The sequence below is a fragment of the Ceratosolen solmsi genome, unplaced genomic scaffold, assembly GCF_000503995.2.
Source record: "Ceratosolen solmsi marchali unplaced genomic scaffold, CerSol_1.0 scaffold13, whole genome shotgun sequence".
Taxonomy (NCBI): Eukaryota; Metazoa; Arthropoda; class Insecta; order Hymenoptera; family Agaonidae; genus Ceratosolen; species Ceratosolen solmsi.
The window spans coordinates 9,840,655-9,854,103 of NW_011948418.1; the positions used below are offsets into that span (position 1 = coordinate 9,840,655).

The 13,449-nt window shown below is 23.2% G+C and overlaps 1 protein-coding gene across 1 annotated transcript; it reads right to left on the minus strand.

Moving 5' to 3' along the window:
• Nucleotides 1-730: 730 nt before the first annotated feature.
• LOC105360307 (elongation of very long chain fatty acids protein AAEL008004) lies at nt 731-9,751 on the minus strand. Its single transcript, XM_011497185.1, has 5 exons — nt 9,542-9,751; nt 3,143-3,220; nt 2,577-2,848; nt 1,327-1,662; nt 731-1,046 (listed from the first exon to the last, which is right to left on the minus strand). Exons 2-5 carry the CDS (start codon nt 3,189-3,191, stop codon nt 813-815), a joined length of 891 nt encoding a protein of 296 aa, XP_011495487.1. The 5' UTR covers nt 3,192-3,220; nt 9,542-9,751; the 3' UTR covers nt 731-812.
• Between the last annotated feature and the right edge of the window lie 3,698 nt (nt 9,752-13,449).

The following is a 13,449-nucleotide window of genomic DNA, read 5'->3' on the forward strand; positions in this document are numbered from 1 at the left end:
TTAATCAATTTTTAATTTGACAAAAATTTACGCTGAGAATATTACATAAAAGTAAGCTTGTTCCAATAGATTATTTAACAGAATTAAACTCATCGACTATCTTCCCATGAAAATTATTGATTACATATAATGTCAGTAAGTAAAATAAGCCATTAAATCGCTTATAATAATAATAATAATAATAGTAACCAATTAATAATCAAGAATATACTTAGTATTTAAGAATTATTGGTAAAGAGTTCATAATATTAAGTTATAGAAATGGAAATGAACTATCGATTACTAAAATATGGCAAAATACATAAAGCTTCACGTAATAATTATGATGAATCATATATTCGATAGTTTTGTGAAGAAATAATGAAATTATGATATTTATAAATTCTGTTAAAAAAGATACAAAGATTTTCTTAGTCGATGAAAAATTGATAATTATTTATTCACAAGTCCGTAAACAATGTGACATCGACAAACATGATGAAGAAAAATAAGTTTTACATCATTTTTTTGTATCGTTTTTTTTTTTTTTTTTTTTTGTATTATGACAATAAAAATAATACTTGTAAACTTTCTTGTAAATTTTAAAAATATAAACACATTCGATTTCTGTCAATTTTTGTAACTGAAGTTGAGCAGCGGAAAAAATAATTTAAATTTCACTCTTCTAATTAATATTACAAAACTTTTTTATGTACACATTATTCATAATTAGAGATAAAAAATATTCTTTGAATTCTTATAATTAACTTCAGGAAATTAAAAATGTACGCCCGCGTAATGAAAATGTCATACAAAACACAAATACGTATCTATTAATCGCTTTTGTAACTTCTGGCATAATCATGAGTAACAGTACCATTCGTGTAACCATTGCTTTTAATCATTCCATTTGTAATTTTACTCTTTTCCCTTGCAATCAAGACATTTTCTCTTTTGACTTGGTAGTTTGCTACGTAGAATGAACCAAACAGATAGATAAATAGACCCGCATTGACGATGAGAAGGAATGATAATACTTTCGGATAATTGCAATCCGTAACCATTACCTGTAGAATACAATTTTTTGTGTAGATTAAAAAAATTCACTTTATTGAATAAAATATTTACATTTGTATAAAAAAAAATCGATAAAGCCATCAAAATCATATCATTCTATGAATATTTAAATATTTTTATTATTATTTTTTTATGAAATTCGCATACTCGTATTCCAGTACGTAATACTGCATGTCGTATGACGTTTATATCAGTGTGAAATGTAATTGTAACTTTTGAATAGATGAAAATATAATTATATTGTCGGAAATAAATTAACAATAATGGTACCTGCATATTATGCACCAAAATTATACTGAACTGAACTAGCTGAAGGGAAGTAAGATGCTTCTTCCACCATAGGTACTTTTGCATCTCAGGTCCAAACGCCGAAAGCATGTAGTAGGCATACATAAGGATGTGGATAAAACTATTGATGAGACCAAGTAACGTGGCATGACCACCAGGCACGAATCGCACTCCTATCCAAGCACAAATTGGCATCACTGCATGATGGTATAGGTGAAGAAATGAGATCTGGCGTTGTTTTTTGCGCATAACGAAGAAAACCGTATCGAGGAGCTCTATAAGCTTGCAGATGAAGTACATATATACGGCGTGTGCCATCTGTATTTTAAAATTGTGTCTTATTACTTTTCATCCTGTGCAAAGAAAATCGAATGCAAGGCTTTCGAGGACTTGGGCATTCCTTTAAATGTGAAACGGCTAAAAACTGTGTTTGTATGTCGAGAAAGCCAAAGCCTTTACATTACGTCATTATTACCCTATTATGCATTGTCAGAGCATATACATCAAATAATAAATATCGAAATTTGTATTTTTTTTTGCATTCTCCACTTTCATAAAGAGACAATTTTCATGAAATTTAAAACATTTAAATTTTCTTCATAAAATTCTTAATAAAATTCTTTACTTAATAAGTAAAATAGATGAAGTAATGGTTTCAATTCCACTTACATTGTAGTTTTTTAAGATATTGAAACGGAATACAAACAAAATTAATTTCATATCTTATTCTAGAATAATCTAAGGACATTTATAATTATTATATTAAAAAATATATATAGATAGCCAATAATTGGTCGTTGTTAGCTATTGTCAATAGATATTATAGAGTAAACGAAAATAATTGTAATATAGCTCATAATAATTGGATTTTTTTCAATTAATAATAATGAAAATTGTAATATAAGTAATTAAAAATTCTTAATTTTAATGTCGATAGGAACATTCGTTTAACAACGATAATTTTATGCAAGAGACAAGTCCTAAGGCTATTATCTATTACAAGAATAGATTACATTATTCGTTCTCTAATTTTTCTTGTTCATTTCATCAACTACTGCATCTTACCATTTCACGTTCGATGAAACAAGTTCGTTCCAACACTTCATTTAAGAAATAAAAAAATAATAACATAAATAATATTTTAATATGACATTTAACTTTATGATATCGTTATAATTAAAATTTTTACGATTCGATTAAAATATCTAAATGCAATAAGAAATAAAACTTACCCTTAAAGCTTGTGGATTGTTGGAATAATCGATAGGTTGACACTTGTAGCTATAATCATACAACCATCCGGCCATCAACCCTTCATAGACAAGATACATGCTAAGTAAAACTTGGGTAAAATTGTAAAAGATGAGCGTATTTCTGAGATCGAATGGTTTCTTATCGCGCATAAGTCTAGGACCTATCGATACACTGAAGTACAAATATAACAGGATGATTGTTAGGATTGGACCAGGACCTGATACCAGTAACCAGTCTTGCGTTCGAGGATCTGCATAATCGATGTTCAAATTAGTATATTAAAATGCACAAATTTCTATAAGTTTACAAATTTATCAAAGTAAAATAAATAAAATATCATATTAGTTGATGTAATTACAGTATAAAGGAATTTCCTTCAAAATCTTGTTTATAAATTAATATATATATATATATATATATATATATATATATGTGTGTGTGTCGATTTACTTATAAATAATGACTAAATTTATAAAAAAATTTTCCATTTACATAATTTTTGTAATACGTGAATTATGTCAATTTAGAAAAGTAAAAGGTTTACCATTTCTATTGTACATGAGATCCTTATAATAATTCACGATGGATGCCATATTAACTATAGATGTATTTAAAATGTTTACTGAAATCCTAAAATAAAATAAAAATATTAATTTACAATATTTTTAAATGATGATTTGATATATTATATTTTTAAATTAATAAACTAAAATTTATAAAAATTGAAAATAATTTGTAATTTGTAAATTATTTGTTTACTAAAAATTTCTTTATCAAAAATCAATATCAAACTACATAATCTTTTATGTACACAAATTGTCTAACTTTTAGTAAGTTTATTAATAAAAATTAATAATCAATCAAGGTTCAATCAATGTTTCCGCTAATATTAATATTTTAATGTCTTTTGAATGAATTATAAATTAATTTCAATGAATTTTTAATTAGAATAGAATTTGAAATTAATAAATACTCTTATTGTATTGTTTTCTATGTTTTGAAACTAATGTACAGGTGACATATACAATGAATATTTCAATTTTAATAAATCACAACAAGTGCGCGAATCTTCTAAGATTAATATTTCTTGCCTCAACAATGTTAATGTAATGCTCAGGAATAAAATAATGATAAATAAATGTACATTGATGTATCCCTGCAGATTTTGAAAGTATGACTCGAGATATTTGGTCATATAAAACATTCATTTTGTACAACAGCTTCAAGTTTAAATCAAGGTGAACAAGATTTTAGTACACAAGAATTGCTTTCCAAGATTGCTGTCAACATCTTGGCAACACTTACTTTTGGATCTGCGTCATTGAATACTTGTACTTTTTTTCACTGTAAATAAGGAATAATATATCTTCTGCTTATTTCGTGCTTTCTTTTACCCTTTGTATTCTTAGATGGTTTGATTCTTATATGGATATGATTTGAATTACATATGTCCATCTTATCTTATTCATATGTCAATCATATACTTGTAACCTATATATTCTTAACTCTTTATTTTACATTAAAGAATTATATAAAACAATTTTTTCACAAATATCCGATATTATTTGGTAATATGCTGTCGAACATTCTTTAGTTTGTTTTCATAATTAAACCATTTATAAAATGAATGTGTTTTCTAACATTTTTATAATTAACTATAAGTTAAATTTCTTATTATTCTATAAAATTTGATCAATAAACGCACTATAAAAGGATTTTTTTATAGATTCGTCTACTGAAAATCATGAATTATTTACTATTTTTTTTTTCAAATTATTAAATCATATTAATAACAATATTATTCGTATCGATTTTTATTATTTTTTCTAGTATTAAGTAACATTGAAATCATTAATTATCCGAAGTAGGAGATAACAAATATTAATTTGCTAGTTAATTATATAGTGAAAAGTTAATATTAGTATTGACATATTTATGTGTATATTCACATTCAAATCTTTATATTGTAATAAAAAATAATCATAGTTAAAAAATATTTTATTTAATTGCTTTACAGTGTAATCAAATAGTATTGGAAATACTGATTAGGGAAATTTACAAATTGCATAAGAAATTTGTATCTTTTATATAAAGTATATTTATATATGTAATAGCTATTCATTTATTCTGATTTTTTTTATCAGATTATCAATCAAAATATAAATATAATAGAATATTAATAAACTGAAAATAGTGATTTGTAACATTGCAAAAAAGTATGATCTTAAAATTGTTAGGGTAATTAGTATGAATAATAGTTCAATGTTTTTTTTTTTTTTTTAGTAAAAAGTATTTACAATGTTTCTATTATGAGAACAAGTAATAATTCATTAAATATTATTTTACTATCGTCAATTATTTTCATTATTCATAAAGGTAAAAATGTAATTATAAACACTATACTAAAGATTAATAAAAACTTATTAATGTTGTTTTGTAAACATATTACATTTGTACGTTGAAAACAATTTAAGAATTTTTTTTATTATATTAGTTAATAAAAGATCAATTATATTAAATACTAAAAGATCAAAGTTCTTTTCAATTTGATAATATTTGTAAAATTATTTTTTTTTTATTTAAAATGTACGTTAAGTTATATAAAGTTATCGGTATTTTAAATAAAGGTTATTGAATCTTAATAAAAATATTTTTATATTTAAAAAAAAATATATTTATATATAAATGTATAAGTGTTATTACAAAACCATATTTTTAAAAGTTAGAGTGGAATATAAATATTTTTGATCCAATTAGCGTCAAATATTAGCGCGATGTTTAATATTAAATTAAAAATTGTTTTGAAAATTATTAAATCATTAAGTATTTTTATCATATGTACAATAGAAATACTACTTTACAATTTTTTTAGTAAATTATTTTTAATATTTGTATTTCTTAAATGAATATATTATAAATAGGTAATGCAAATTTTCTTAGCTTTTAAGATAAATAGATGTCGATTTCTTTTATTATTTTATAAAACTCATCTAAAAACTATTAGGTACATTTGATATCATTTGATTATTTTATTTAATGTATTACTTTATAAGGGAAAATGTTACATAAAAGTCAATTTTTAATTTAAATGTGCAATTAAATTAATAATTGCATGGAAAAATACATTTGAATCGTATATCTTTCTGGTATATATTTACTTATAAACTAATTTTATCCTTTTACATAATTTAAACCTTAATTTAGTCGTTTTTAATATAAAATAAGTATGATAAGGCATAAATTAAGTATGCTTAATTACTTGTTTTTTAATAAAATTTGGACACGATATAAATTAATTCATACATCATTTATGAATAATTAAACTTTTAAAATTAATATGCATTTGATAAGTAATACTTTCTATCGGATAATTACATATAGGATTACGGAAATTGTTGCATTAATTTGATGTCAAATAAATTTATATATTATACCTACTCATCTCAATAATATTTCAATAATAATTGCATTGACGAATATATTTTCATTGGTTTTTGTTTTCCATAAATGTGTAGAAATCATGCGATTTTAATGACTGCACAGAAAAAAGAGAGTTGGAGGTGGATAAGGTATTTGATGATTCAACTGCATATTAACTGATTTGGTCATTTTATTTTATTTTATATCGTATTCTGTGTTATATATACAAATAAACATGTTTTTCAATACTATGAGTATTGTTAAAATATTTACGCTGCAGTGTTAACTCTTACTTTTTTACATTTTTCAATGTTGAATGTATTCTTACAATACTATTTGTGGATTTATATGAAGTATACTTCAAATTTTTAAATGGAATTCTTGTAAATGCTTGCTTTTCAACATATTTTGTATTTGTAATACAGCTTTTTAAATATTTTCATATCATAATTATTAGTAATATATACTATAATATATATTAAATTAGTAATATTATTATGATCTTAAAACATTATTTAAATATATAATCTAAATTCTATTACGCATAAATTTTATCCTTAATTTTTAAGATTAAATGTATTTTCTATTTGGAAGCTGCAGTTATTTTCATATATCATTAAAAAAAATTGACTTCGTACTCAAAAAACTGCGAAAAAAAATACTTTTCTAAATACTTTATAAATTAGCCTTAAGTTTTATATAAAATTATTCGTATGTGCGGATACGCACGCACACACGCACACGCGCGCGCCCGCACACACACTCAAATTTAAATAGACAAACTTGTTTTTGTGCACAGAGTGTTATGACGAATAATGTCTCTAAGCATAAAAATGTTTAATTCACATTAAAATATTAAAGTTATTGTGCTATCATAACTATATTATCAACTAGGATGTACATTAGGTATATAAATGCCTGCCTAATTTTATGATAAATTTATATTACAACCTTTCAGTTCCCAAATCATAACGTTCATAAAATAACATGTATCTTATTTAAAAAGCGAAATATTAATATTTAAATTCAGATGAATGCTTTGAATAGTATAATGAAACTAGAAATACAGTTCTCATGTGAGTAGAGCGAGTTTTACTATGGTATATCATAAATCAGTAAAAGATGTAAATTTATAACGTAATTGGACTTTTCTACGTGCTTATGGCTAGTCTGTCATTTTTGCCTAATAAATAGCAGTGTATACGCAAGATAATTGTACATTAGTAGGAGAATCTTGATGCATCGTTGAGTTTCTCGGACATGCGTTACAAAAAATACCTCCAAGATAATCCTACAACCATACCGTTATTTCAATTGCACCTAACAATTATACGATAAAGTTATGCGATTATGTAATTCACATATTTTCATTTATACAAGCTAATTAGAAAAAGAAATGAAAGGCAAAATTTATATTTCAATTAAATGAAGTACGCTTCTGTTATACGCAAACTACTATAAAACAAAATTTATTGACCGTTGAACATAATAGTTCATTCAATAAGTGCAATGTCCTTTCTTTGGCGAATAAGTATTTATTTTAAAATTTCTTTCGAACGAGAGTTATATTTTTCAAATGATAGTCATAAATTTCGTATAATTTTCAGTAATAATTTATCATTTTAACATTATCTTGCGTCCAATTGAGCGATAAATAAATCAAAATTATTATAAAAAAGAAAAGTTCACTTATAATTCGAACAAAATATTTTTTCGTTCTCTATATTGACTATTTTGAGAGCTTTATTAAGAGCTTAATTATTAAAAGCCTAACGGTAAATCATACTTTAAATAATATCAAAATAATAATAATAATAATAATAATAATCAAATAAATAGTAGCAAAAATTATAAACAAGTCGAGCAACTTTCATAATGGGTAAATAGTCGACCTCAAAACACATTTCTTAAATTTCTATTGCATTATCACTGTCTCAGTACGTACGCATTCAAGATATTAAATCATAAATTGTCATTGTTTAATAATTTTAATGTTATATTAATATATGGAATGTTATCTTATACAATAATTTTTAATTTGTGTTAATATATATATATATATATATATATATATATATAAATGTCTTTATAAGTAATATAATATAGTTCCTTACAGTTAATTATAGATTTTATCGATATATGTAATTAAAATTGTCGTACCACACGGATAAGATAAATTATACCATAATTATACAATAATGTTTCGAATAAAATAGTTACTAGCTACACGGACATTACAATATCTTCTTAAACTATGTAATAACTTAGTAGATAATTCAAATAAAATTTAAAGAATTAATTTATTAACTGACAATCAAATTTGTTAAATTAAATCCACAAATTGTGGCATTGTTTTACTAGCAAATGATACTTATTTAAAAAGAAAGTAATAAAACAATATGAAATAACATCAATAATAAATTATAAAATAAATAGTAATTTAAATAATAAAATCTAGAAAACTAATAGATATATGGAATTTAACATTACTTTTACATACATTAAATAATTAATATTTAGTTATTAATTATAAACTCCTATGTAAATTATTAAAAAGATAAAAATAATTTATTAAATAATAATATAAGATTGTGATTAAACTATATTCTAGAAAATATTTTCATCACAAATAATTGTATATTAATCAATGATATAATTATATTATCCTTTATAGACTATTTTAAACAATTAACGATTTCATTCGGAAAAATTTATTTTACATATACCTATTAATGTGTATCATAATATCTATTCATATTATATTCTGATAATTTATTACATCGTATTAATACTAACAATAATGAAAGATTATTGATAAAAATATTTATATTTGAACACATTTATATTTATATATATATATATATATATTTATAAGTCTTTTTGTAATGTGATGATGTGTATATAAAAATTAATAATTTATTGAAAATTGAATTTAAATACTTCAATGCAAAGAGAAATTTTATTTAACGGAATGAAAAACAAAAATTTTTCAAAACTTTGATAAATATTTCAAATAGTTGTATACTTCATTTGCCAATTATCTAAATATCTTTGTCAAATGTTTTGAAATTGAGCCTTCATTTGCTTGTTTTAAACTAATAAAATATTTTAAAATACTTTTACATTATAATACTAATTATTATCATTATATAAATTTTTTAGATAAATGGAAAGAAAATCATAGAATTTTATCGAATTTAAGAAAATTACGTTCGTTAATTATAATCGATGAATTTTCAAAACTATTTTATTGTAAAATTATGTACAACCATAATAAAGGAATTTTTAACGAAAAAGAATTAATAATACAGATTAACAAGAGCGTTTAGCGTATCGCGTGCTTGAATAAACATAATTGAACAAGATTTAATTTTTGAATGTTATATTACAGAATTCGATAAATACACGGTGACCTTGTTAAATGATAATACCGAGAAAGTCAAGCTAATATACGGATGAGCGTGAAAAAGAAAAATAAACAATGTCTAGCTGAGTAATAGCATCGATCACAACAAAGACTAACCTGAAGCTCTAAGTGACTCTTCTACCCTCCCGCCAACCGACAGGAAAAGGACAGATGCCTTCACTCAATATATTCAAGGCTAGCTAACTATACCCTTTTTTGTACTCCCGCGAAACACTGAGGCGGTAATACGCGTGCGCTCTTGGACGCATCCGATCTCTCGAGCTCTGGACCACTGACTGAAGGAGCAATCGCTCGTGTCTCGCATTGCCACTGATCCGCCAACTAAGAGAAAGATCGGCGGTTTTCACGCGAGTACTTATGGTTGTATGCAAGTGTGCGCGGTCAAACGAGTGTCAGGAAACTTTTTCCCACTGCCAGTTGTCAGCTTTTCATGTAAATATAGATACGGAAATCACTTCTTTAATTCCCTTTCCGTCTACACTCTCTCCGCCAATTCATTAGATGAGAAAAATTTTTACATACTAATTACTTCATTTAAGCATCTGGATTCTCATCGTTTGGAAATAATATACAGAAAATTAGCTGGTACAATTCAATACAATAAGAAGAAATAATATTTGTTATATGCGTTTATAAGGGAATTAATACAATTACTTTGTATGGAAATCTTTTGATAATGACTTCATTATCACAAAACGGTAGTTAAAATTATTTACTCGAATGTATGTCTATATTAGACTAAAAGAAGATTTTATGGCTATCATTATGGCATTGTCCGATACGTACCTTTTGTATTTACTGACTACTAATTTAAACAAAAACAAAACAAAAAACAAAAAAACAAAAAAAAAACCAAAGAAAAAAAGAAAAATTCTCATACCACAATATAACTTTATATTAGCAATAGTAATAAGGACTTGTGTAAAAATTAAATTTTAATGCATATCGAAATCAATATAAATTGTTTTTTATGAATATACGTATTATATAGTAAAGGACCAAAAAACATTACCACATCGTCCTATCTCCTACTATTGATAATGATTAAAGAATAATACAATATCTTAAAAATGACAGTTTTCTTTTAAATAAAAATATAATAGTTGTTGTAGCATTGTTGTTGCATTAAAATATAGTAATAAATATAATTTTAAATCTAATTATTTACCAAAATTTTTCCTATTTATTTATAAATATATCTTTCGTTATGTATATTAAATTAACAAAACGATTTTATCATTTTATAATGTTGCATTTTTGACAGTTTCTAGAAAATAAAAAAAAATTATATTGTATATCATTGTAATATGTAATGAATAATTTGTTTTTCTATTTAAAAGATTTAATTAAAAGCAATTCTTATATTATGAGAAGGAATAGTAACGTTTACCATTGAAAATATAATACTTTTTAATTTGGAGCGTTTGAAAATACAAAACTCAAATATGTTTAACCATCTTCGTTTAGACATATTTGATTAACCACATTCTTAAATCTTTTTTATACATTTTATATAAATTTTATATACATTTACATATCTATAATTAGTTTAATTAATTTGAATTATTATCTAAAAATATTTAAATTTATTATGTAATATTCGCCTTAAAAGAAACTTTTAGCTTTTACATATTTGTTTAATGAAGATTTCGATTACCTTGTATGGATAATAGGTCAATTTTAACCTATTACTTAAGAAAATAAAATTAACGACAAAATATGATGAAAGAAAAGATTTCAGCTGGTACATTCACTCGTATAGAAAATATATGATATTATACTTTTTTTTTTACTTTTAATGAATAATCCGAATGAGTAAATGATATCTCTATCAGTTAATTCATTTATTTATTAAGTAAATTTATAAGTTTATGTAATACACAATTTAGTTTTACGATATTCAATTATATATATATATATATATATATATATATATATGCATACATAAGCTTGAAAATATTCGGTACAAATATCCATAACTAAGATCATAAAATATTATATCCATAAGAACAATACAATTATTACAGTACAATAATTCTAATATAAAATACAATTAGTTGATTTATACGAATTAAATTGCACTACTTTACTTTATGACTTATGTCGAAAAAAAATCAGCGTACTAAAAAATACTTAATATTATTAAAATTCAATTACAATTTAGAGTGTATACTTATTCTAATTCTAATAATTTTAAGAACCAACAAGTAATTGACGTTTGAAGATATCGAAAATTATTTAAGAATTTTTGAAAATTCATTTCATTACAGAATCCCTCACTAAATATAAGCGTTTAAAATTTAAAATAAATTCTGATGAATTTTCAGAGACGTCATATAACAAAAAAATTATGAATATATTTAGAAGTATTTTTTTCTTTATAAAATTGCATTTATATATATATATATAAATAAAAAATATTGATTTATTTAATACTATAATTAATTGAAAAACAAAAATTTATACAGTATATCCTACAATATATTCATCTTATAATAATAATAATAATAATAATAATAATAATAATAATTCATTTGAAAAAAGCAAGTATGTATTTCATGTACATCACTCTCTTTGTCCTGATAATAGAAAGTTAAATTAACTGTAGACCTTGCTTACTCATTTTCCATTAATCTCGACTAAATATCATATTTTTGCGTAGTCAAATTTGCATAATTAGCAATTCTCTGTCATCTCTTATTTATATTTAGAAATCATGTTGCGCGAACAGAATTTACAAAAATATAATAACATTTATTATTTGTTAAAATCTAATGACAATATCAAAATTCGATAATTATCAAAAATATATCCATATAAAGGTATAATAATTATTTAATACTTATATTGCTTTCGTGGCAATAATTGTATAACTTTTTATAATATATAAATCAATTCCCTATTACTTATAATAAATTTTAAAAGGTTTTTATAAATATTTCCTATTCAATCTTTATATTGTAAAGCATAATGTACATTGGATGTGTAGTATGTATAGGTAAGATTTGTTTGTATTATTTGAATGTATAAGAGGAAAATATAATATTTTTAAATGAAAAACTATTGTAGATTATGCCACAGATGTATACAAAAATGTTTGTGAAAAATTGTGGCTTAATTTCAAGTCGAAAATATACATTTCTTAGTTAATTACTGGAAATAATAATAATACATAATTAGGGTCTCACAAAATACATAAAGTGCTCTCTCTCTCTCTCTCTCTCTCTCTCTCTCTCTCTCTCTCTCCGAGAGGCATTTGATATTTAATCGCAATTACAAGCAATTACAAACAATTCCTTCAGAATTCATGTAATTTCAAAAGTCGTTCCTCGTTCGTTCATTTATATATTTTCCTCGTTATATTTATATATTTTCATTGATTTGTATAGTTATAGAGTTATGTCAATTTTACGTTTATCTTCTATTTTGATAATTAAATTATTCTTTAGCTCAAATCCACTGCTGGATGACCTTGACCGAAAAAAAAAAATTCAATTATTTTTTTCAATGTTTGATTGACCTTGAAACATAATTTCATCTTTCATGTAAAAAAGCTATGTATTTTAATATCTTACAATTACAATGTCTTGTGGAATTTGGATTTTTAAATTATATTGTAATAATTGCAAAGGTAGAATGTGCATTTTTCGATCTACATTTTATATAAACAGTTTTGCTATAATAAAGTCTACATAAAAGTTAGTATTTTTATGTTTTAGTAATTTTCTAATATATATTTCTTATCTATTATTCGTTATTAATTTCCTCAATAAGAACGCCTATTTTGACGAAACAATAGGATAATTTGAACCAATTTACTTATAAAAAGAAATTAAATTATAATAAAATAAATTTTTTAATATAAAAGAGTTTTTGATATTAAAAATCAGTATATAATAATTGAAATTAATAACTAAATTTCTATAAAAAATTAAATACAATTAAAACTAAATGGTTAAATAATATTCACTTGTATAACAATTTTCTGTTAATAATATAATGTA